At 46.7% G+C, this 24,619-nt stretch overlaps 1 protein-coding gene across 4 annotated transcripts in view; it reads left to right on the top strand.

The window, feature by feature from the left end:
- The window catches only part of scaf1 (SR-related CTD-associated factor 1), a 47,498-nt gene extending 29,696 nt beyond the window's left edge, over window positions 1-17,802 (top strand). For all 4 annotated transcript variants that reach the window (XM_084329680.1, XM_084329679.1, XM_084329678.1 and 1 more), the window contains 5 exons: window positions 1,724-5,830; window positions 6,252-6,334; window positions 8,264-8,485; window positions 14,384-14,512; window positions 16,953-17,802. In XM_084329680.1, coding sequence (XP_084185806.1) covers window positions 1,825-5,830; window positions 6,252-6,334; window positions 8,264-8,485; window positions 14,384-14,512; window positions 16,953-17,105 — 4,593 coding nt within the window. In that variant the 5' untranslated portion in view covers window positions 1,724-1,824 and the 3' untranslated portion in view covers window positions 17,106-17,802. The remainder of the gene's footprint in view (window positions 1-1,723; window positions 5,831-6,251; window positions 6,335-8,263; window positions 8,486-14,383; window positions 14,513-16,952) is intronic.
- The last annotated feature ends 6,817 nt before the right edge of the window (window positions 17,803-24,619 follow it).

Raw genomic sequence — 24,619 nt, 5'->3', positions numbered from 1 at the left:
CATTAATCAGGAGGACAAGAAACTCTGCATACCTTTGTTTCACAATGAAAAGTGCTTTATAAATAAAATGAATTATTATTATTGTAAATAACCCCATGAAAGGTTTATTATTTTTATGGGTAATTACCTGCTTCATATTTGTGATGTTACTGGTTTCAGGGTGTGCCTAAAGTGATCAATGTGTTGGGTCGTTTATAGAGATCTATGCCAATTAATGTTTATGTATATCCGGGACTTTTTTTTTATAAGAATTGAGAGGCCTACTACGGTATTTGTATATGTGACCTTTATTTTGAAAACGCATTGCGACGCAACCTTGTTTAAGTTTGCGCTTTTGACAGTGAAATGTTCAGTTCAACTTAGCTCGAAGGAAAGACTAATCAAAAAGGTTTAATGGACCTGTATGAGGCCATAGCTCTTACGGTGGGACTTTATAGAAGAGGAATGTAATACTATGCAAAACGAGAAATAAACAGTGATTTTACCAGCAATAAGTTGCAAGCCACTTTCATACGGGGAACCGTGACAATTATTAGTATGATCTTATTTGCATATTGTCTCATTATTAGATGGATAGGTTGATACTTTATTGATCCCCGGAGGGAAATTTAAGTAGACGGTATTTAAGTATTGAAAAACGTCATAGTGGGCGACTCACCTAATGCATGGCTGAACTGAACGTTAGAAGTGTGTCCCCGTCAATCATCACTACCAGATCCGACTTAATTTCACCGGCTATGGTCTCGTATCATCTCTCCACATCGGACGTTGTTGTCATAAGATGGACTGATATCCGCTCCGTTGTTCTTGCAGAGCAAAATTAGCGGCTTAAACTTATTGAAATGAAGTTCTTCTTTTGCGATGCAACATTCAGTTTCGATTAGATGGTTCGCTAGGAATTATGGGATTTGGTGTTGGATGTATGGACTCTACCAGACGGGGACATGGTATTTAATCGCACGATAGACTACAACTACCAACATATAGCGTGGCCCAGATTCACTTCACACGCAAATCTTTTTTTCCACACAGGCTATCGCAGTAAATTCATTCATTGCCGACAGATTTTTTCATAGCACCGCGACATTATGTCGCACTGTACAGCCCTGGTTGTAGGCTAATGTTTTACTATTTTTTTTATCCAATTTGTATGGATTCATTTAAGAGTGAAATGCGAATGAAGGGTTGAAATCACTACTCTCAAGGTTGCCCCCAAATATTATTGTCCACTCGCACAGGCCAAATTAAGGGGCAATTTGCGATAATCTCGTCGCAGTGTACGGCCCTGAGCTAATTAGTGTAGCCTGCCCAGCTGTAATGTTAATGTTTACCAAGTTGGGACCATCTGCAGCCACGCACCATTGTATTACCGATGCTTCCCCATACAGCCTAATGTTTTCAAATAGATTTTCTTCTGGTCATTAGGCTGACTTTTTTCTTTACTGCGAACAATCTTGGTCATCTATTTTGTTTTAGACTACTTTTTTTTACTTTATTTTACATTTCTATTAAATGTCAGCGAAAATCTATTGCAATGGACATCCTCAGTATGAAGCACAGAATAGATTGTACTCGGAAAGGACAACATCTGTGATTAGGAAACAGGGCTACGAGTAAAATATTCTGAACTTCCACAAGATCTGATCACATAATTGACAGTTCAGGACTCCCTGTTTTGTGTCTGATGATGACTATCCCTTTAAAATGTCTCTCCTCCTTCTAGGAATCTTGCCTCCAGCGTGGACGTCCCCTTCCCCACTCAGCTCCAGCCTGCACGGAGTATTGGATTGCCACTGGCCACTCGGCCACCTGACTCCTCGGCCCATGGACTTAACTCAAGGTTTCAAAGGGAGGCCTCCCGCCCCCTCTTCCCACGGAATTACAGAGACTGCCAAGAGCCCGCCCCCCTCCTCCCCCTCAACTTCTCCCTCCTCCCCTTCCTCTTCTCCCTCCTCGCCCTCTTCCTCTTCTTCCTCCCCCGGCGCCACGGTAACTGGTTACCATAACGACGTGAAGGGCCACACTGAGGGGGCGGGGGTCGCCAGCGTTACAGGGGACATGGTGTCCTCGACCTCCGCCTCGCTGGCTCCTCCCTCCCTCTCCACCCCTCCCCTTGATGCCGCAGCCTCCTTTCGTCTTTCATCGTCCCGACCAGGTGTTGACGGTCAAAGTGAGGGCGGAGAGAAGGAGATGTATGATCCCTTCCATCCCACTGAGGGAGAAAGGGAGGGAGGGGCTGCAGAGGAGGAGGAAGAGGAAGGGGAGAAGTATGACCCTTTTGACCCCACAGGCTCCCCGGCTTCAGACGCAGAGGAGGGGAGAGGGATGGATGAAGAGGTGGATGGCCACGATGGTGTGGCAGAGTTGAGGACGACGGACGAGGCGGAACGAGATGCAGAGAGTCGAGGTGATGATGAGAAAGAAAAGGCCCCTCCGGATTCCACTGACACGCTCCCGCCGCCACCAGCCTCCCCTTGCGCCACCCCCCAACCTGTGAGGAGGCGGCTGGACCGTGACCCCAAGCGAACGAGGGGACGCGGGAAAGCACGCGGGAAGAGGGAGACTGCCAACTCTGACCACTCCGAAATCGAGGAAGGGGAGATAGTTGGGGCCAGAGATGGTGGTGGTGGCGGCGGCGGCATCGGTGGCAAGAGAACCGGGGGAGGGCTTCTTACTGCTGTCACCTTCTTCGGGGGAGCAAAGCCCGAGCGGATCCTCCGGGTGCAGGACGGGGACGGGTTTGTGTCTATTCGGGCAGAGGGTGACTGGATAGGGCCGGGAGCGGGGCTTGTGATCAAGGACGAGGAGGGAGAGGACGAACCCGTTGTCGGGGTGGGTGACCTGAGGAGGAAACTGGTCAGCAGGCGTAAGGAGAGGTACCACTCCTGCCCAGCCTCCTCCCTCTCCCCCCAGCCACTACCCCTCCTCCCGCCCCCTCCCTCCCCATCCTCCTCTCCTCTCCCGCTAGTGGTGGAGCAGGGTGGCAAGATCCGCAAGGCGTCCAAGAACTCCAAGGACAGGGAGCGCCGCAAGCGCAAGGAGACAAAGACCAGTGGGGAAAAGGAGCGGCGGAGGAAAAAGAGGAAAGAGAAGGGGGGAAGCCCGGCGGAGGGGAGAAGAGACAGAGGAGGCGACGATGGGGTCAAAGAGCGGGGGCGCAAGAGCGGGAAGGAGGAGAAGGGGAGGAAGGTGAGGAGCAGCAGGAGCGACAGCCGGAAGAGGAAGAAGAGGCGGCACAGCAGCCCGGAGGCCACCTTGCACACCCGCAACTCCACGGGAAGGGCTGCACATGGCAGACGCTCCCGGTCAAGCCCGTTGGAAGAGCACCAGCGAGAGAGGGAGCGAGACAGAGACCGAGATGGAGAGAGGGAGCGAGACAGAGACCGAGATGGAGAGAGGGAGCGAGACAGAGACCGAGATGGAGAGAGGGAGCGAGACGGAGACCGAGATGGAGAGAGGGAGCGATACAGAGACCGAGATGGAGAGAGGGAGCGAGACGGAGACCGAGATGGAGAGAGGGAGCGATACAGAGACCGAGATGGAGAGAGGGAGCGATACAGAGACCGAGATGGAGAGAGGGAGCGAGACAGAGACCGAGATGGAGAGAGGGAGCGAGACAGAGATGGAGAGAGGGAGCGAGACAGAGACCGAGATGGAGAGAGGGAGCGAGACAGAGACCGAGATGGAGAGAGGGAGCGAGAGCGGGACAGAGTTAAAGATCGAGACAGGGATAGAGATGCAGAGAGGGACAGAGACCGCGACAGAGCTGGTGATGGAAGGAGAGACGACCAAGACAGGCACAGAGATGACAACTCCAGCAGAAAGAGGGAGAGAGAGCGGTACGACCGACGGCACACAAGCAGCAGAGAGAGAGGCAGTTCCAAGAGGTCCAAAAGAAGCATGGAGAGAAGCAGGAAGAGGAGGGAGCACGAGAGCGAGCAGGAGAGGGACAGGGAGAGGCAGCGAGATAGGGAGCACGAAAGGGAGCACGAAAGGGAGAGGCAGCGAGATAGGGAGCACGAAAGGCGACGAGATGGACGCCCCATCGTCCCGCCGTCCATCCAGGACCTCAATGGATCCGACCTTTACAACATCAAACGAACCATCACTGTCACCACCACGACCACCACAACAGTCCCCGGCTCCTCGCCGCTTGACACGGGGTCGCCCTGCAGCCCCCCGCAAGACTCTGACAAGCCCCACAAGAGGAAGAAGAGAAGGCGATGCTCGGTTGATGAGGATGGCGGAAGTCGGCGGAGCCACTCTCTGTCCCCACCCATGTACCTCGGCTACGAGTCGGACTGCTACTTGGATAAGCTGGAGATAGACCTACTGTCGTTGGATGGAGAGGCCTTGGACTCAGACTACCCTTCTTTGGAGGACTCGCCACCGGCCGCCCTACCTCCAGAATCCCCAGTCCTCAGCCCCAAAGAAAATGACCCCAAATCTGGACGCCACCACCCCAAGAAGAAATCTCGGATGGGAAAGAAAATAGGCCAGTCAGAGTCCTCTTCCTCCATTCGAGCCAAAGGCAAAGGCCTCTCTTCACTCTCGCCAACCCAGGCTACTTCGGGCTCCGGCCCCATCTCGTCTGTGCTCACCTCTGCAAAACGGGGCAGGAAAGTGGCGAAAGACAAAGAAAGGGCTGAGAAAGGCGGGAGAAAAGATTCTAGTCGTTCCGGAAAGTCCAAAAAGGATAGTGGTGGCAGTCGTAAAGGCAAGCTCCAGTCCAAAGTGTCAGTGTTGGTGCGTGAGGGTGTGAGCAGTACCACAGGGGCCTTGGTCGGTTCGGGGAAGCTGGGCATGGACCTCCTGGGGACGGGCGGACCAGGAGGGAGCAACGGGGGCCCAGTGGTTGGCGGCTCCATTGCAGTTGTGTTCCGCAGGGACAATGAGAGCAGGTCTCCGTTCCTCAAGCCTTGCTCGGAGCCACTGTCACTGGGCGGACGCAACAAGGACATGAGCAAGATGGGCAAGCGTAGCTCCCTGGCTGTGCCCCCTTCTTCCTCCTTATCCAGTACCGTAGCACTGAAATCCAAGAAAGCCAAGCCCAGCTCCACCACCTCCACCTCCTCCTCTGCCTCCTCCCCTTCCTCATCCCTGGCGACCAAGCGGAGACGGCGGCTGGGGAAGAAAACACGGGAGAAAGGCGGAGTTGGGGGGTTGACTGATGGAGATAACATCCAATCCAAGGCTGGTTCTGAGGGCTGGGGCGGAACCTCTTCAGAAATTCAGTCAGGGGTTGGAGGCGGGACCAAGTCACTCAGTCCTCACAGTGGTCCAGCTGGCCCTGCCCCCTGCTCCTCCTCTTCCTCCTCATCCTCCACCAGCGCCCTCCCACCCTCCTCTTCGCCGCCCCACACACCTCCTCCCTCCATGGGCCCCTCGAGGGACGCCAGGGAGTCGTCACCGGACTCTCAGACGGTGGACAGTAGTTGTAAGACGCCTGAGCCCTCCTTCCTATCTGAGGACTGTCCCACGCAGACCACCCCCAACATGCTGCTCTCCAGCCCTCCCACTCTCTCCAACTCCCAAGGGGCGGGCCTCACCATCTCCTTGTCTGCTTCTAACACAAAGCCCCTCCCGCCAGACGACGGACCCAAATCCCTGGCCTCACCACCGTGCTCCTCCTCCTCCTCCGGCTCCGCCCCCGCCTCCCTGTCCCTCCCTCTGTCATTGTCAGACCCTTCCTCTTCCTCCTCGTCCTCCTCTGTCTCTTCGTCGTCCGTTAACAAGCCGCCGCCTCCTCCCCCGCCCCCTCCCGTGGTGACTCCTCTCCCCTGGAGTCTGCCAACCGGAGTGGACTGCACAGCCGGAGGAGTTCTGGCATGTGAGTCTATTTCCACCTCAGGCTTCCATAAGAGTTGTCACTATGAGGTCATAGAGTATTCGCTATGATATCATAATTCATAAGCTTCGCTTTCAAGCTACAGTATAGAAAGCAGTGCTAAATGTATATAATGTATAAACGATACAATTCATAGTATCCTTGTGATGTTATTTTGGCATACAATATGGTGCTGTGGCACCATTCATTGGTCACAGTGACGTCAGCCAATGATAACCACCGGCTATTTGATTACAATCGCCTGTTTGCGACCAAGATGCAAAATCTTGTTGCATCCATTGTCGAGTAGGTATTGACCGTCTTAAGATGTTTGTAGATGGTACTGTATCTGATGCATGTTGTGTATATTACTGTATGCATGGTATAGGTCTATATCCTCTTAACACTCATCTCTCTGCCTCAGTGACGGCTCTGCTCTTCAAGATGGAGGAGGCCACTATTGCCAGTAGAGCCAAAGCTCAGAAATTTATCCAAGCGACCAGCCAGGTCAGTGTCTGTTTTTCTCCATTGACTGAATATAAAAATATACAAAATAATCTCATGACAATATTTCTTTGTTTCGAAGGTATAGCGGTATTTGTTTATATAATTATTGTATTCTTTTTCATTATTTGACAATGATACAAAATAAAACCATATACAAAACATTATTTATAACTATAACATCAAGACATAGAAATTGTGTATAGCGGTATTTGAGGGTATTTCATTTTCCAGTACAAATTACAATGTAATTTGACATATTGGAACATCTTGTTATACATAATGCTGTTTCATTCAAAATGGTCCATTGGCCCTTTTCCACTGCATGGTACCAGCTCAACTCGCCTTTTTTGGTTTTCCATTGGGCAAAAGTTATGGATAGTACCTGGTAATTTTTTTTGTATGGCCTCCATCAAAGTTCCAAGTGAGCCAGGGGGTACCAAAAGGGGAGGTGAATACACTGCAGACCAAAATCATATTAGAAGTTGATACATCTAGGGATCTATGCATGAACACGATTATTTTCTTCAGTAAATCTCTTGGTTACAACAACATTATCTAAGCTAAGCAGGGTTGTACTATAATATAGATGGAAGTATTTCCAAGTTGTTCGATATCTGACACAGTGGCTCTGTCTGAAACCCCTCAGTCTACACAATCAGACAGAAGCTACTCACTCTACTACGTACCTACACAATCAGACAGAAGCTACTAACCCTACACAATCAGACAAGCTACTAACCCTACACAATCAGACGGAAGCTACTAACCCTACACAATCAGACAGAAGCTACTAACCCTACACAATCAGACAGAAGCTAACCCTACACAATCAGACAGAAGCTACTAACCCTACACAATTGGACAGAAGCCACTATCTCTACACAATCATACAGAATCTACTAACCCTACACAATCAGACAATCTACTAACCCTGCTACCCTCAGTACCTACACAATCAGACAGAAGCTACTAACCCTACTACCCTCTGTACCTACACAATCAGACCGAAGCTACTAACCCTACTACCGTCGGTACCTGGGGGCGACAGTGGCTTATGGAGGTAGAGCAGTCGTCTGGCAATCTAGAGGTTCCCGGTTAGATTCCCAGGCAGCTTGTCGAAGTGTCCTTGAGCAAGACACTTACTTGACCCCTAATTGCTCCCGATGAGCAGGTTGGCACCTTGCATGGTTGCCTCCGCCATCGGTGTGTGAGTGAATGGGTAAAATGTGAGGAACAATTTGTAAAGCGCTTTGGATAAAAGCGCTATATAAATGCAGCCATTTACCTACACAATCAGAAGCTACTAATCCTACTACCCTCAGTACCTACACAATCAGATAAAAGCTACTAACCCTACTACCCTCAGTACCTACACAATCAGACATAAGCTACTAACCCTACTATCCTCAGTACCTACACAATCAGACATAAGCTACTAACCCTACTATCCTCAGTACCTTCACAATCAGACAGAAGCTAGGCCTAGTTTCTGCACCAGGTGAGGAGTAAGCCTAGTCTCAGTACCAGGTGAGGAGTAAGCCTAGTCTCTGCACCAGGTGAGGAGTAAGCCTAGTCTCTGCACCAGGTGAGGAGTAAGCCTAGTCTCTGCACCAGGTGAGGAGTAAGCCTAGTCTCTGCACCAGGTGAGGAGTAAGCCTAGTCTCTGCACCATGTGAGGAGTAGGCCTAGTCTCAGTTGTTTTAGGCTACACATGGACCAGAAAGCCACTTGCAATATCGCATGAGAACAACGCAAGACAAAGCTGAAATTATCATCGGTTTGGATATCATTTGAATTGAAAGAAACTGAAATCCTGTTTACTTCCACGTGTCATCTCTCTCTGTCTTGCAGATCCTCTGCCAAGCCAATCAAAACATGCGTCAGCCGCACGCTCCTCCCTCCTCAACCTCCTCCTCTTCTTCCTCACAGATCCCTCCCCCTCCGTCTCTGCCTCCGCCTTCCGGACCTAACCCTGCCCAGTTCCTTCTCCATGGCTCCCTCCAAACCCCGCCCTCGCACCTGCACTCCGGCATGTCCATGGGTGGTGGCTTTGCACAGACTCCGCCCCCTCCTGTGCCCATGGGTTTTTTTGGGCCAACTGGGAGCTCTGGTGATACCGGCTGGGATAGCGAGAGCAAAGATCCTGACAAGGTAAAACCCCTGTTTAAAAACACTACTAAATGCTGAGAGGGCATAAGTGCCATTTCTTTATTGAGAAGAGTTTGTCTTCCTCTCTGCACAAGTGGGCGTTAACGCTCATGCAAGAGCTGTTAATGGAGGCAATGGAGCCTGTCACACACAAATGGCTGTAACCATAGCAACTGATCCTCTACAGACCTTCAGAGGTTTTATCAGAAATAACAGGATATTTGCTTACAATGCTGACAAGTTTCACCTTGTGGAGAATTTGGTCTCTGGTGTTTCTGCCACAGAAAGCCATGTGTCTCAAATGTGACATCACAGATTGGGGTGGGGCAGAGTGACATCACAGATTGGGGTGGGGCAGAGTGACATCACAGATTTGGTGAGGCAGAGTGACATCACAGATTGGGTTGAGGCAGTGACATCACAGATTGGGGTGAGGCAGAGTGACATCACAGATTGGGGTGAGGCAGAGTGTGCAGCAGAAGGTCCATGTGTTTCATGACTCCTGTTCAGAAGTTCCCACTTCTGATTTAAATTTTGTATCCAGTTTTTCTCCTGTTTTTTTCTGTGTTTTTCTCCCATCTCAATTGAGTCGTTATGTCAATTCCCCCCTCCCCTTCCTGGTCATTGCTCACATGTGCCCCCCACTGGTCGGTCTAGGGAGCCCTGAAGTCTATCAGATGCTTCCTCCGAGACATGGGAGACAGCAGCATCTTTTCACCTGCCAGTGCGGACTCTCATTGGCGAGGTGTAACGTGTGGGAGGTCACACTACCCTCGCCATCTCCCTCCCTCGCTGTGCAGGCGCCCTGACCGACCTGTAGGAGTCGCTGTTTACAACGACCAGAATACCACCCCACCGGCTTCCCTCCCGCTGACTGTCAATTGAGCCAGTATGACGGCCGGCCAAGCCGGAGGCAACGCTGACAGCCGGATTAGATACCAGTGTCTCTCGCATTGGTGACGAGCGCTTAGTCTGCTGCGCCACCCAGCCGGCCCCCACTTCTGATTTTGGAAAACGAAAATATGCAGGCATTAAAGCGTTCCGTCTCCAGACGGATTTCAGTCAATTTGATTCGGAGTTCCGTCAATTTGATTCGGAGTCTGACGGAATTGGCTACCTGGTATAATATGATTTGTAGATGCATACAGATTGAAACTAAATTGAGCCAATCAGAGGCGTCAAATATCATGAAAAGGGGAATTTTTTTTTCTATCGCGGCCGTGCCAAGCAGTCATTGGCGAGCTGCGGAGCAATAATGGCAGGACTCAGCGAGAGAGAGACAGGATTACGCTGTTCGCTCCGCAGTTGCAGCTGGAGGCTATTGGGCGAGTGACATTTGCGAGGTCTGAGAGGTCTGTCCGCCACATGGCGGGTAACAAAATAGTTATGTAAAATTATTAAAACTGTGGTGTGTTTTGGTTTTACGACAGTCGCCTTTTTTGCAGCCTCGCGCGTCAACTCTCCTTGTTTACCGACGTCACATCCACCACCTGCTTGCACTATAACACTGCTATACTGATTAGCTAACGTTAGCTTAATAGCGTCGGTTAAATGGAAGGAGTAAGCCGGCCACTAAAAAGGATGAGCGGCAGCACCACCCAACAAAAGAAAGTTTCGAGAGGAATGGAAGTTTGAAGATAGCGGTGTTTCAGGGCGGCTAAGTGGCGCAGTGGGCAAGGCGCTCGCCACTAATGCAGGAGATGCTGGGTTCGCCATTGCTACCAGCTTGGCTGGTCGTTCATACTAATACAATGGACCTGTCTCAAAACCCTGCCCTCTTTTCTTGATCCTCCAATCACAGCTGTCGCTTACCTCTGACTTCCTCGTACAAACAAAGTTTGTACGAGGAAGTCCGAGGTAAGCGACAGCTGTGATTGGAGGATCAAGAAAAGGGGCAGGGTTTGAGATAGGTCTATTGGCAGTATTAGGGGGTGGGAAGCTGGTGGGTGGGGATCGGACGTTGTGGACAGCGACTCCTACAGGTCTGTTGGTGCGCCTGTGCAGCAGAATCGGGAAGCAACGAGGGCGGCGTGTCCCTCCCACGCAGACCCTCGCCGCTGAGAGATTGCGCTGTTCAGGTGAAAAGATGCAACAGCTGCCTCCTCGGGTACCGGAGGGTACACGTGATGTAAGGCTTGGTCCACATTGCAGCCGACCTGTGGGAGGCATGGCCTAACGGCATTCGAGACAGGGGAGGGTAGAATTGGACAATACGAAATTGGGATGGGAGAAAAATAGAAAATGGGAGAAAAAAGTAGATAAAAAAAAAGATAGCAGTGTTTCAAGCGACTGGCTAGGCTACTGGGGGCTGTAGTGGTGAGTTAACTTGTTCCGTGTTCCGCAACTATGTAAAAGAGAAACAGAAACAACACATTTGTCATTGTCGTGTTACTTCACAGTACAAATACGTGAGTCCCCTGTTGTGGTTGTGAGTATCCTTTATTAGCTTAACTCCGTAGCAACATCACACAGGTGTATCTGTGTAGACAGTCTCCTCCCCACCGTATATTCTCTCCCCACCGTATGTATCCTTTTTTCTCTCACCCACCCACCCCCTGCTAATGTACAGTTTCCTCCCCACCGTATGTATATATTCTCTCCCCACTGTATGTATATTTCTCTCCCACCCACCCACCCCCTCTTAATGTACAGTCTCCTCCCCATCATATGTATATACTCTGTCAGGATCTATGGGTAACATTACTGTATATTTGCATATCGTATATGTCACAAATGTAACACCTGTAGTATGTCATGTATGTCCCTATGCCATAAATGTCATCATGTTGTGTATGTCATAAATGTCACTATGAATTGAAAATGGGGGACCCTGATGTAAACAAGACAAACGTCTTTCTCTGGTCTGCATCCCCTTAACAATTGTGTGTATTGAGCCATACTGTATTGTACCCATTCTGCAATCTGTTAAATATTGATTGATTGATTGAACATTTTATTAACAGATTGCAGAATGGGTACAATACAGTACAGCTCAATACACACAATTGTTAACACTTTCCCCGCCAATCACGTTGTACGACGTGTTTCAAGTTCATGCGAATTCTGCCAAATCACGGCGTACGACGTTATTGAGATCACATTTCATATTTTCGCCATGGTATTCATATCTCCCTCACGGAGCCTTGTCTGATGCTGTGTGAGCCGGTACAACTCTGCAACACTTAAATACTGCCCCTTGGTGGATGATCTGCGAGTTGCCAAACCGGAAATGACGGTTGGATCTCGGTGCGTCTCCTAAATCCGTCCGGCCACTCGCATATCGTCGCGGGACTCTAGCCACACACGTGGATATGGATCGCTGCCATAACTCAATAATCGACATGATTTGGGCGTGTATTAGTATTATACAAACCGGAAATGGATCTACTCGATCCCCATCAAATAACTGGGATATTTTTGCTCCAGTGTCATCGCAACGGTAAGAGGAGGCTGACGTCATACTACATGAAGCATTTAACAACGATCACGGAATTATAAACGACCCCCCCCCCCCCCGTTCACCCGCGCATGATCACTCATAACGTTTAGGACCATGTACAGTTGACATTTTTAATATAGCATGTATCGGTAACAAACGGCATTTGATAATCTATATATGCATTTATGCCTATATCTCACGTTCTAGGAATTACTGCAGAAAACGATAACATATTTATATTCTAGACGGTATTTTCGTATGAATGTGTGAATGAAAAAGTAAAACGTTCCTACATCCTGAACGATAGATAATCGATGTTGAATGGGCCATAGTAATGTCAATTTAGCAATACAATTTAAAAAGTTATAGCCCTGCAAAGAAGGTGAACATCTCCATAGACTTACAGTGCTGGCAGAGAATGGTATAAGATGATCAAACTCTGTGGCAGTTAATGTGTTAAGGGGATGCAGACCAGAGAGACTTTCGTCTTGTTTACATCAGGGTCCCCCATTTTCAATTCATCATAACATATATGACACACATGACATACAGATAGACAATACTGCTACATCTATACATTTATGACATACCAGATTTACAAATACAGTATTGTTTGTGATACAAAAATAGTCTAAAAAAGAGAGTATATACATTTGACGAAGAAACTGTACATAGGAGGAGGTTGGGTAGGTGGGGTGGGGGGACTGTACATTGGAGGTGGTTGGGTGGGTGGGGGGGGGGGGCGGGGGGGGGGGCGGCGGGGTAACTACTGTACATTGGATTATCGACGAAACCTTACTTGGTCCCAAGAAGAGGGTCTTGTGTATTAAATAAAGTTTTCATTCATTCATTCATTCACTCTGGATCTGGTAAATCCAGTAGCAATACACACAATCGTTAAGGGGATGCAGACCAGAGAAAGACGTTTGTCTTGTTTACATCATCAGGGTCCCCCATTTTCAATTCATAGTGACATTTATGACATACACAACATACATGACTTACAGGTATATAGTACTGTTACATTTGTCACATATATACGATATGCAAATATACAGTACTGTTATCCTAACAGTAAATATATACATATGATGAGGAGGAGACTGTACATTAGGAGGGGGTGGGTGGGTGGTAAAAAATATCTACAAACGGTGGGGAGGAGACTGTCCATTGTTGTTGTGGCATAATTGCGAAACAATTTCCTCTAGTAGAAAGCTATCTGTTGGTTAACCAAAAACACCTCTCCTGGAGTTTTAAGCTAGGCTAGTGGTCCGTATCGCGTCTATATTTATCACAGCCGAAGAGTGCGTCGCGTTTCTCTGATTGGCCATGACGCCCATGTGACCGCGGCAGCGCGAGAGAGTGGCAGTGCGGAAATAGGCTGCATCCTCCACGTCAAGAAAGACAGACAGGCATTCTCTGCGACAAACCCTAACCTTAACCAACTCCGAAATAATGCCTAACCTTAACCCTAACCTTAACCAACTCCGAAAGAATGCCTAACCTTAACCTTAACCAACTCCGAAAGAATATTGCCATGCTCTAAGACAAACTCTAACCTTAACCAACTCCGAAACAGCGCCTAAACTTAACCCTTCTAACCTTAACCAACTCCGAAACAATGCCTAACCTTAACCCTAACCTTAACCAACTCCGAAACAATGCCTAAACTTAACATGCCAAAACTTAACCGGCGAAAGAATGCACGTTAAAAAAAAATTTTAATTTAAAATTGAAGGGATTGAAGGATCCACAGCACGGCGGCGTACCAGTTGAGCTAAGCTTCGATGGAAAATCATCTGGGATTACGGTTACATAATGCCGCAAGCTCTGCCGCTCCGCTCCTGCTGCTCCGCTCTGCCGCTGCCGCGGGGCGTGTCGCAGCCAATCAGGGAAAACACGGAAGCACTCTGCAGCACTCTTCGGCTGTGATTAAAGAATAGGCGTCCGTATCAGCTTAATTTGTGCTAAGCTAGGCTAGTTTGCAGCCGGATAGCTTTGTACTAAATGTTTAGAGAGGAAATTGGTATCTATCTTCTTGTCTGACTCTGGGGAAGATGGTAAGCGCATTTCCCATGATGTTGGCTTGTTCCTTTTTAAGTTTCGGTCCTGTAGTGTGGAAGATATTCAATTATTCAGTTCCATAAGATTATTCTTTAAATTTTTTTGCTTCCGTTATTGAATCACAGACACTTGCCTTAAAACATGCAGAGTTAATTTCCTCTCCAAATATTTCTGCATGAATTCATAATCTATTTCTCTAATTCTTCATATAGTATCTATCCATTGTTATCATTCTACATTAGCTCTATTTATTCTCTATCGATATCTTTCTATATTTATTATATTCTGTTAATTCTCCATCCCTACATTTCTACCTCTTTATAATGAATTCTCTGTCTTTCAATACCCCCCCCCTGTCGCCCCCCCCCCCCCCCCCCCCCCCGGTCGCCCTTCTCCAGTACCTGAAGAAACTTCACACACAAGAGCGTGCGGTGGAGGAGGTGAAGTTGGCCATCAAGCCCTACTACCAACGCAAGGACATCAACAAAGACGATTACAAGGACATCCTGAGGAAAGCTGTGCACAAGGTGAGCCGCTACACGTGTCCAGTACATGCATTGTAGACATTTAGTTTGTCCCATCCAGAGTGACTTACAACTTGTCTGGAAAATATCTAACATGTAATAATGAAGACATAATAATGAAATTATTATAAATATTATAAAATTATTATAAATGAAGAAAGCAGCCAAATAAGGAGTGCAAGGGGCACAATGACATCATCATCCTCATAATGATATAACGATTTTGTTTATTTGTTTATTTTAAATCTTTATTTCGAACATGAATACTAACAAAATAAATAACTAAACAAAATCGAAACATAACTCAAACAAAATAATAACTAAACAAAAGCAAAACATAACTCAATTTACATGTTCGAAAAGGAGTAGGAAGAAGTATACACTTATTTAATCCTACCCCTTTTCCACTACTCAAATGAGTGTACTATTTAAAAAAAAAATATATATATATATATATGCAAAAAAAAAACTATGTAAAACATGAAAGAAATAAAATTAAAATGTAAACAACCGTGAATATCAAGTCCCTTCCTCATCCCTGTACCTCGTGAACATAATTTCCTTATACATAAGTTTAAATTGTCTCATGTTTGGACATTGCTTTAGCACCACATTTAGACTGTTCCACAGTTTCACTCCACATATTGAGATGCAGTGTCTTCTCATGGTAGTGCGTACATTTAGAACTTTTTTTTTTTTTTTTTTTTTTACATTTAGAACTTTTAAATTGAGTTCTCTCCTCAGATTATAACCCCCCTCCCTATCAAAGAACAGTTCTTGAATGTTTCCTGGAAGTACATGATCTTTTGCTTTATACATTAATTGTGCCGTTTTAAATTCCACAAGATCATTTAACCCTTTCTTTGCCAATAACGTGTTACGACGTCATTCTCCGCCATGCGTAATCTGCCAATGACTTCGTACAGCGTCTTTGAGATCAATATTTCAAAATTCTGTCATGGCAATCATATTTCACCCATGGACACTTGACGGGTGCTGTAGATCTCCTCTCAACTCTCCAACGGTTCAAGACCGCCATCTGGTGGCCGATCGGCGAATTGCCAAAACCGGAAGTGGGCGGCCGGAAGTGGTGCTCACCCATATTTCGTCCGGCCACTCGCTATCGCTCCCGGGGCTCCATCTCGACACACTGGATAATCGATCGGTTGCCCTAACTCAATAAACAACGTTATTTGGACGTATATAGTATTATACAACCTGGAAATGGATCGCATATATCAACATCCCATAATAGCGATCTTTCTGCTCCACGCTGATCACCCAACGGTCAGAGGAAGCTGTGGTGAGTTTCAGCGTGTTTGATTATTATTATCCATACAAACTGCTATGATCAACATATCACCCATACTACATGATTCATTTAACATCGGTCATTGCATTATAAACGACCCCCCCCCCCCCCCCCTCCGGTCAACATCAGATGATGAGTCATGACGTTTAGGACCTTGTACAATTGAATTTTTTTTTATCTGACTTCAATCGGTATCAAACTACATTTGATGATCTAATATATGTATTTATGGCTATAACTCACGTTCTATGGAATGCTGCAGAAAACAATAAAAACATTTATACTTTAGACAGTATTTTAGTATGAATGTGTGAATGAAAAAGTAGAACGTTGCTACATCCTAAACGATAGATACTTGATGTTGAATGTGCCATAGTAATGTCAATTTAGCAATACAATTTAAAAAAAGTCCCTTCATCTTTTTAGTCTCTTGAGACTGAGATTTGCAAATGGTTGTATTTTGGTCTTGTGGATTGGCAAATATAATATTTCCACCTTTAGGGACGGCTTCAGAAAAGATCACATGTCAATACCTCGTGTCTGTGTGTAACTTGTCTTGTGTCTGTGTAACTTGTATTGTGTCTGTGTAACTTGTCTTGTGTCTGTGTGTAACTTGTATTGTGTCTGTGTGTAACTTGTCTTGTGTCTGTGTGTAACTTGTATTGTCTGTGTGTAACTTGTCTTGTGTCTGTGTGTAACTTGTATTGTCTGTGTAACTTGTCTTGTGTCTGTGTGTAACTTGTATTGTCTGTGTGGAACTTGTATTGTCTGTGTGGAACTTGTCTTGTGTCTGTGTGGAACTTGTATTTGTGTGTAACTTGTATTGTCTGTGTGGAACTTGTATTGTCTGTGTGGAACTTGTCTTGTGTCTGTGTGGAACTTGTATGTAACTTGTATTGTCTGTGTGGAACTTGTATTGTCTGTGTGGAACTTGTATTGTCTGTGTGGAACTTGTCTTGTCTGTGTGGAACTTGTCTTGTGTCTGTGTGGAACTTGTCTTGTGTCTGTGTGGAACTCGTATTCTCTGTGTAACTTGTCTTTGTGTAACTTGTCTTGTGTCTTTGTGTAACTTGGCTTGTGTATGTGTGTAAACTTGTCTTGTGTCTGTGTGCCATAATTTCTCTGTCTCAGATCTGCCACAGCAGGACGGGGGAGATCAACCCGATCAAAGTCAGCAATCTGGTGAAGCTTTACGTCCAGCGGTACAAGTACTTCAGGAAGCATGGCCGCAAGATGGATGAGGAGGAGCGCGAGGAGCGTGAGCAGGCCGCGCTGTACTCCTGATCCTACCGCTCCCTGTCCCACTGATCTGTTTTTTTTCTTTCTGGACTCCCCCCGGCCCCCCCATACACACACCGTTGCACGTGGTTGGGCCCACCAAGGCCATTGAGTGACAGTTTATCTGTTTTTATTTGTTTTATATCCTGTCGTTTTTGCCTGATGAAGACCCAGTTGGGTTGAAACGTCGCTTTTTAGTCAATCAAGTATTGGGAGCTGTGATCCAGCGTGCGGAGGATCCATTTCCTATTTTGTGCGGATATCAGTTGTCGTATCGCATACTTTTATCCCACGCCTAAAACAAGCTGGATGTGCACACAGCTACTCTACTGTGCTTATATCCTGTCGTCCCCATATAATCTCCTGTACCCCCCACCCCTCCGTCACTATCCATCCCTTGTCTTTCATTGGTCTTGCTGTAAATAAAGTGTCACTTAGAGAAAAAGAAAGAAACGCACACAATGTACACACGTGCGGTATATATGAGAAACTGTCCGAGGGGGATACACACACTACTCACACAGACACATGCTGTACATACTGTAAGTACACAACACCGTCTACACCCCCCCCCCCCCCCCCCCCCTCGATCCCTCCCTCCCTCTCTTTCTTTTATTTGAGAATGGTAAACAAGCTGAACATGTCAATAACTCGTATGTTGGACAGTTGGCTGGCTGAATTAAATAGAGATTTGACACTTGAACCCCTGGCTCTGTTATTTATTTTATTTATTTATTTATACTTAAGTGTGCATGTGTGGGTGCACGCACGCATGCGCACGCACATGCATGTGTATCTGTTGGAAAGGGGAGTTCCACTCTGGGTCTCTAGTATTTGTAGAGATTTTACTTTACTACAGAGTAAAATGGGCCAGCTTGATTGATGGGCCACATTGTTCGGCCAGAGAAATAGCCCTGAGCTAATGCGCATGCTCCAACTTCCTGCTTTATTAACACATTGACCGCCAGCACCAGGGGGCGCTGATACCCCATTCATCGCCAGATCTTTATTCAATGGATATAGTTTTAGACTGACATTTGCGAGTGCTTAAGTTAAAATATCTTATATTATATCTATGGATCTAATAACGCCGTCGGGTCTCGGTGAGTTGCTTCTAGTCAACATGCCCGAGACAGATTGTTTTTTTTATCAGTACATTTCCATTTTATACCGTTTTGAATAGAGTATGGTTTGGGTGTTTTTCAGTAATTCCAGGAAAAAGGCGAGAAAAAGGTGTTTTACTGTAATCCAGTCATCACGTTGTAATTTTTTGGCTGATTATCTAATCATCCTGAAATCAACACTAGATTATCATTAGTATGTCTCCTCGTCCATACATGAAATGACCGTCGTAGCGGGGCGCTCCCCCACCCCCACCGCAGCCAACGGTAAACAGCCATACACGGTCCACACATATAGCTGTGATCGCGGTAGAAATAAATGTCAGATCAACGATCAAATTTATATATAATCTTCTTACCTTGTATCTGATGTAATGCAAAAGAGATAATCCAAATATCTGATCGTAATTCCAAATAATGCTTGTGGAGGTCCGCACCACACTACCGACCGGTTCACAATGACGGGCGGGCGGAGTTACTCCTCGATGCCACCGTTGTATAGAACTGGTTCGCCCGAGTATTTAAACCCTGCCCGCCCGGCTCAGATCGCCTCCTAAAACACACCAACCCATTTTCAATGAGATGCAATAGCTCCGCCTGGCAGTAGAGGGCGGTGTTGACCGTCTGCCAGCTCAGACAGGCTCTGAAGAGGATACCAGAGGCTGCAGCTATGAATTATGAATAGATATAGCGAATAAATGAAATAACGATCCCAAAAACTAGTTAACTCGTTTCTGGCGCTCAACGCATGGCGGCCAATAACGAGTTAACTCGTTTATGGCACAGAATGTGTTAAGGACTACATGGAGAAAAAGGGTAGGTCCCAGACAACGCCAGGCAAAGGTTGCCACTCCTACCAAACACACACAAAGGTCAACTCCCAATATATGGACTCGGTGTTCTTTTCAGTTAAAGTTGCTATAGGTAAAATGTTTATGTAGAGCAATCTTTTTAATACACCCACAGAGCTTTTAGAAAGGTGTGGAATAAAAGTATTTCTTTCTCCCCCAAAAATGATTGATTACTCATTTTATCTTATCTTATCTTACATTTTTGCAATTTCAAAAAGAATGTTGTTTACATTTAGCATGCATGTATCTCTTCCCTACTTCCAATTTCCCCACATGGAATGCACATGATTGGATAAAGAGCTGGTGCTCTAGTGCGACATCTAGCGGCTGAATGCTATCTATAGCACGTTAAGTTAAATCCATGAGTCCATGATGTTTTGATGTGGACTTTTTGAGCTCTCTATGTAGACTTGCAGCAAGTCTGTAATTTTGCGAACTTCACCCAAGGGACTTGCCCACAATCCAAGGCAAAAGTGTTGATTAAAGTGTATTCCAACACTGCTTTACTTTAGTATCATTACTCATGAATGTAAAATATGGAAAAAAGTTAAAATAGTTTTATATTATATATACGTATATAATTTATATTATGATATCCTTATATATATGTCAGCTATTTTATTTAGGCCTATTTTATGTTTATGCAACGTGTGGATTTATTCGAATGCTTTTATGCTGTTTTCTGCCTATTCCGTTTATTTTTATAATAACATCTGATGTCTTGCCGATACTGTGCTGCACAGCTAATGTTACTTCTGTTGATTGAGAGGGGGAGAGCTGTTCCAAATGCTCTTCCTACTCGGAACACTTGCACCCTCTTGGGCTGGATTCCATTCAAGCGATTTTTGTGCCCTAGCCCCTCGCCCCTCTGCCTAGTCTCTCCCCCCTAACACCTAGCCCCTTGGGGGAATCCCCATAGAAATCGGATGTTCTTCTCGCATCACAAAGTGTCACTCCATGAATCCATGAACGACGCAACTTCAACCCTCAAGGGAGCAGGCTTCAGCTCCAAATACGGCCTGCAATTCATGGTGTCTCATCTAGTTTTATATGTTCTACATTTATTTCAAGAGGCTGCAATTGCAGCAGTGGCAAGGGTGTCTCGGGTCTCCCTAGCGATGGTTCAGAATTAGATGCACGAACCTGTTAGTGGAAAAGGAGTCACCCTCGTAAGGATGCAGGCTTAAACGTAAGTGTTAATTCGATCTGAGGGTCTGAGTGAAAATGTAATGGAACCCAGCCTTGGACTTGAGAACCATGGAAACTATAAAAGAAGGAAGGGTCATCACGTAGAACTTTCAGTTAGGCCGACATTGACTTGAGTGGGTTCAGCCATCTCCTCGTTTATGACCCGTCATTTAAACAGGTTGGATGTTACCTTGGATGTCGGAACTATCTGCAATTTGTTGTATTGTTAACTAGCTAACATTTTGATATATCTGTTGATGTATATTTCCTCAGATAGCTGGTATATTTTCTGTATTATTTACATCTCCCATAGGCTTCAATAGAACTGGCACCAGAGCGTAGAATGCTGTTATTCTGACTTGATGAACCTTTCTAATTTTATAGTTTCCTTGTTGAGAACTTGGAAATACATCAGTCAAGTCCATGAGTCTTGGAGATTGTGATGTAGCCAAGGAGTGGGGAGGCTGAGGATTTACTTCTGGTTACTCCCTTACCCACACCATCAGCCCCGGTCCATGTAAGGAGCTGGGAGGCCAGTTAACATTACACCGGAGAGAAAACTGGGCTGCTTGCTATAGCTGAGTTAGTGCTGCCAGACAGTCTCAAGGGAAAACAGAGCCCCTAATGTGAGCAATACTTGGGGATGAATGGTGAGTAGACACATCAGAATGAAATGGAGGGCGCAGGTATTATCCCGGGCTCCCCAGACTCACTTTCTCCTCCTGGGACCACTTATGCCATGATGTGCCCTGCGGAGTGGTTGTCTTGGTGCTGCTGGTCAAGAGACAGTTGCACTCTTTCCCCTTGGATGGGAGCGGTGAACCTCTGGAAGCCTGGAGGCACATCCATTGTTAACATTGGATTACAAGCTGCCACTACCTCATCTTTGGAAGAGGCAAAAAGGCCTTCCTCAGAGAGGGGCCTTTGAGGAGAGTAACCTTCCTCACCTCCAGGAATGACCGATGCTTATGGGACATCATGACTAGGGTCATCACCTTCCCCGAGGCAACTGTTAAGTGCAGTATAGCACCAGAGGCCCGGTATCCTGGGGATCTAAGACCGCCTGGCCCGCCACCACTTTTGATAAATACAAGGTATTTATCACTGGATGCACCTCTTCTCTGATAAATACATCCAATGATAAATACGAGGCCAGCAAGGCAATGTTATTGCTGGTACAGGTACTGCTTTGCGCAGTGGCGGTGTAGGTTGTATCCGCCACCCCTGGAATTTTATGTGCCAGTTTACCCCTCTAGGTAAAAGCTTCTCATCAGGGCGCACATCATCTCGGGCAAAAGACAGGCGAGCGGCTTATCAAAGCGCACCCACTGGTCTTAAGCCCCCAGACCCGGGCCTTACACCTGCGTAAAGGAGAGGTAGGTCTAGTTCAAACCCTTTACGACTCGATCTCATGGTGACATAAGTGTCAAATGCATAGCAGTTCCCGATCATGGTGCATGTTCTCCCTAAAATACTACCCCACCATGGCACCATAGCATCAGGGACCAGTGCCGGTGGGGGAACAGGGCGCTCATTATCACAAGCTGCAACCCCTCTGCCAGGGATACATTCCGTGTGATGGGGGTGATTAGCCCTGGCGTGCCAAAGGGTGTCTTTCATCTCTATTTCTTTAGATAGAGGAAAACACACCAGGGTAGTGACACAACACTTCCCTTTTGTCTGAGAATGGGGCTACGGTCCCCGAAGCCTCCAGAGACTTGTAGCCTACCGACCCGTAACCCGCTTCGTCCCCAAGATACCGCTGGAACCAGGGCCAGGGGTACTTCTCCTGCAAGAAGAACTCACTGCGGCCGCTGGGCGGCTCACACTCGTATCCCTCCGCCATGCCGCCTCTGGACACCTGCGAGCACTCGGTGAGAGCCAGTCCAAGGATTCCCCACAATGGCTGGAACGCTGACAGTGGTGTAGTCCTGAAATGATCTGTTGTGGAGGTGGAACTCGGTCCATCTCACGTCGTCAGTAGAATTTTCTTCTTGTCTTAGAAACACAATCACTCTTTGTAGCTGCAGATGCCTATGCGCTGTCCTTTCGCATGAAAGGGCGAAGAAGGCTGAGCATGGCCACTTCACCTTGTTATATACTAGAGAGGTGGGCAGGGCTAGTGTCACGTTTTAGATTCAAACGTGAAAGTTGTACACTATACTTAAAAATATAAGAGATGAAACACTTTTGAAGTTATTTATTATAAACAGTTTAACATAAAAGTAAATCAGCAAGGTACAATTGAAATCTAGAGATTGTTACAACCGGCTGGTTGAGTATATTAAAGGAAATTATAAAAGTCAAGTCATTGTCAGTCCAGCATGTCTCCTCCGTTCCAGTCTGTGTCCAGTCCAAGTCAAAGCAGAAAAAGTCGAAGTGAAGTCAAGTGAAGTGAAGTGAAGTCCCCCCTTGGCTCTGGGGGTGATCTTTATTAGCGATCCCATAGTTCAGTGTGTATGTGGTGTCTCTCCTCAGTGCACGTTGTGTGTCTTGTGTATTGGGCAGCCTGTATGTCCGGCGTGCATGAGTGCATGTATCGCACGTTAACGTGTAAGTAGGTGCGTGTGTGGGTCTAAGATAACGATCTGTGATTTAATGGAGACTGGTCTTCGTGACCACTGAATGACCCAGTCGTATTTCACCCGGCTTGTGACATCCCGGTAATTTATGTGATCCGGCCTTATCTAATGCCGGTCAGTACCAGGGTGTGTGTGTGTGTGTAGGTGTGTGTATGTGCTTTGAGGGTGTGGATGTGTGTGTGTGTTGAGAGCAAGGGTGTGTGTGTGTGTGTGTAGGTTTGTGTGAGAGGAACGGTACCATGTACCAGGGGTCAGCCTGCAGGTCACTGATCTGTGAGTGGCCCTCTTGTCTGAGAGTGAGACGTAAAACCAGCTTTATATAGTGTAGTGATGGGAGAATGTCTCCGCTTATAAAATTACATGATACGTGTCATATTTCATCAGTCCCCCCTCTCCCTACCCACAGGTAGGGAGAAAATGAAATAGAAGGGGGACCTCAAGCAAAATTATCAACAAACAACCACACAATAAAAAATACACCCAACCGGCCGACCCACAAGAGTCAATAGAGAAATGGCACAATCATCAACCTCTCTACTGTTTTCATCAAACAGAGTCCTGCATGTGGCCAAAAAACCTCCAGAGACAAACGGCCCAGAATGTACGGCCAATAAAGAACACATGAATAATAACATGCTTAAATACCATGACATAACTGGAGGATAAAAGGCACACATCGTCCCATAGTCTCGCTATTATGGTAACGGCCCTTGGCGCAGCTCACAGCACATCCGACTCACTGTGAGTTTGTCAAACATAACATAACAGTGTACAATAACAGTGCACAATAAAACATAACAGTGCATAATAATAACACAACAGTGTATAACAAAACACAACAGAGTATAATAAAACATAATAGTGGATATCAAAACATAATAGTGCATAATAAAACATAACAGTGTATAACAAAACATAACAGTGTATAACAAAACATAACAGTGTATTAACCCAAACCAGGGCGTAGGGTGCCAAAAGGCCCCCTAAAAAACAGAAAAATACAAAAGAAAAACGAAACTTCACCGCCGCCCGACGTCCGCGACGGATCACAGCTCTACATATCAGACTTGTACGCAACCTTGTGGAGTGTGACCACATACAATGGGGGGCCCAGAGGAGAGAGATGAATTGGTGCGGTATAGAGAGATGAGAGAGAGAGTAGAATAGGAGATAGAAAAGGCTAGAGGCCTATGACATGAGGCTCCTTCTCCGGCGTGTATGGGATGACCAACACTAATACATCAGACCTATACGTAACCTTGTTGGGCTTGCGGAGTGTGACACCTCGTTGGACTTGTGGAGCGTGACACCTTGTTGGACTTGTGGAGTGTGACACCTTGTCGGACTTGTGGAGTGTGACCACATACATGTGGGGGCCCAGAGGAGAGAGAGAGAATTTGGTGCGGTCAAGAGAGGGACAGAGAGATGAGAGAGTAGGAGACAGAGTCCTATAATATGAGGCTTCTCCTCCCGGTGTCATCCGGTGAGGAGAGACCAGTCACAGCTTCCTCCCATATCTGGATATCACGACCTGGTAATACGTGGCATTGGACAGCTCCACTTCCTGCACAGTCACGGACAGCCCCACATCCTGCACAGTCAGTGGGGGATAAACGGGGGAGGAGGAGTAGAAGAGGGGAGGAGAGATAGCACCGTGGTGGGGACTGCCATGGCTCTTGGTAGAATACTGAGAGATGACTTTCTAGGAGGATACAGACGCCTGTCCAGGAGGATACAGAGAGATGTAGCAGCGGCACACGTCCTCTGTCAACCTCAGT

The sequence above is a fragment of the Notolepis coatsorum genome (genome assembly GCF_963971535.1).
Source record: "Notolepis coatsorum genome assembly, chromosome: 14".
NCBI lineage: Eukaryota > Metazoa > Chordata > Actinopteri > Aulopiformes > Paralepididae > Notolepis > Notolepis coatsorum.
Note: the sequence above shows the minus strand (reverse complement) of the source record. Positions and strands in the feature narration are given on the sequence as shown.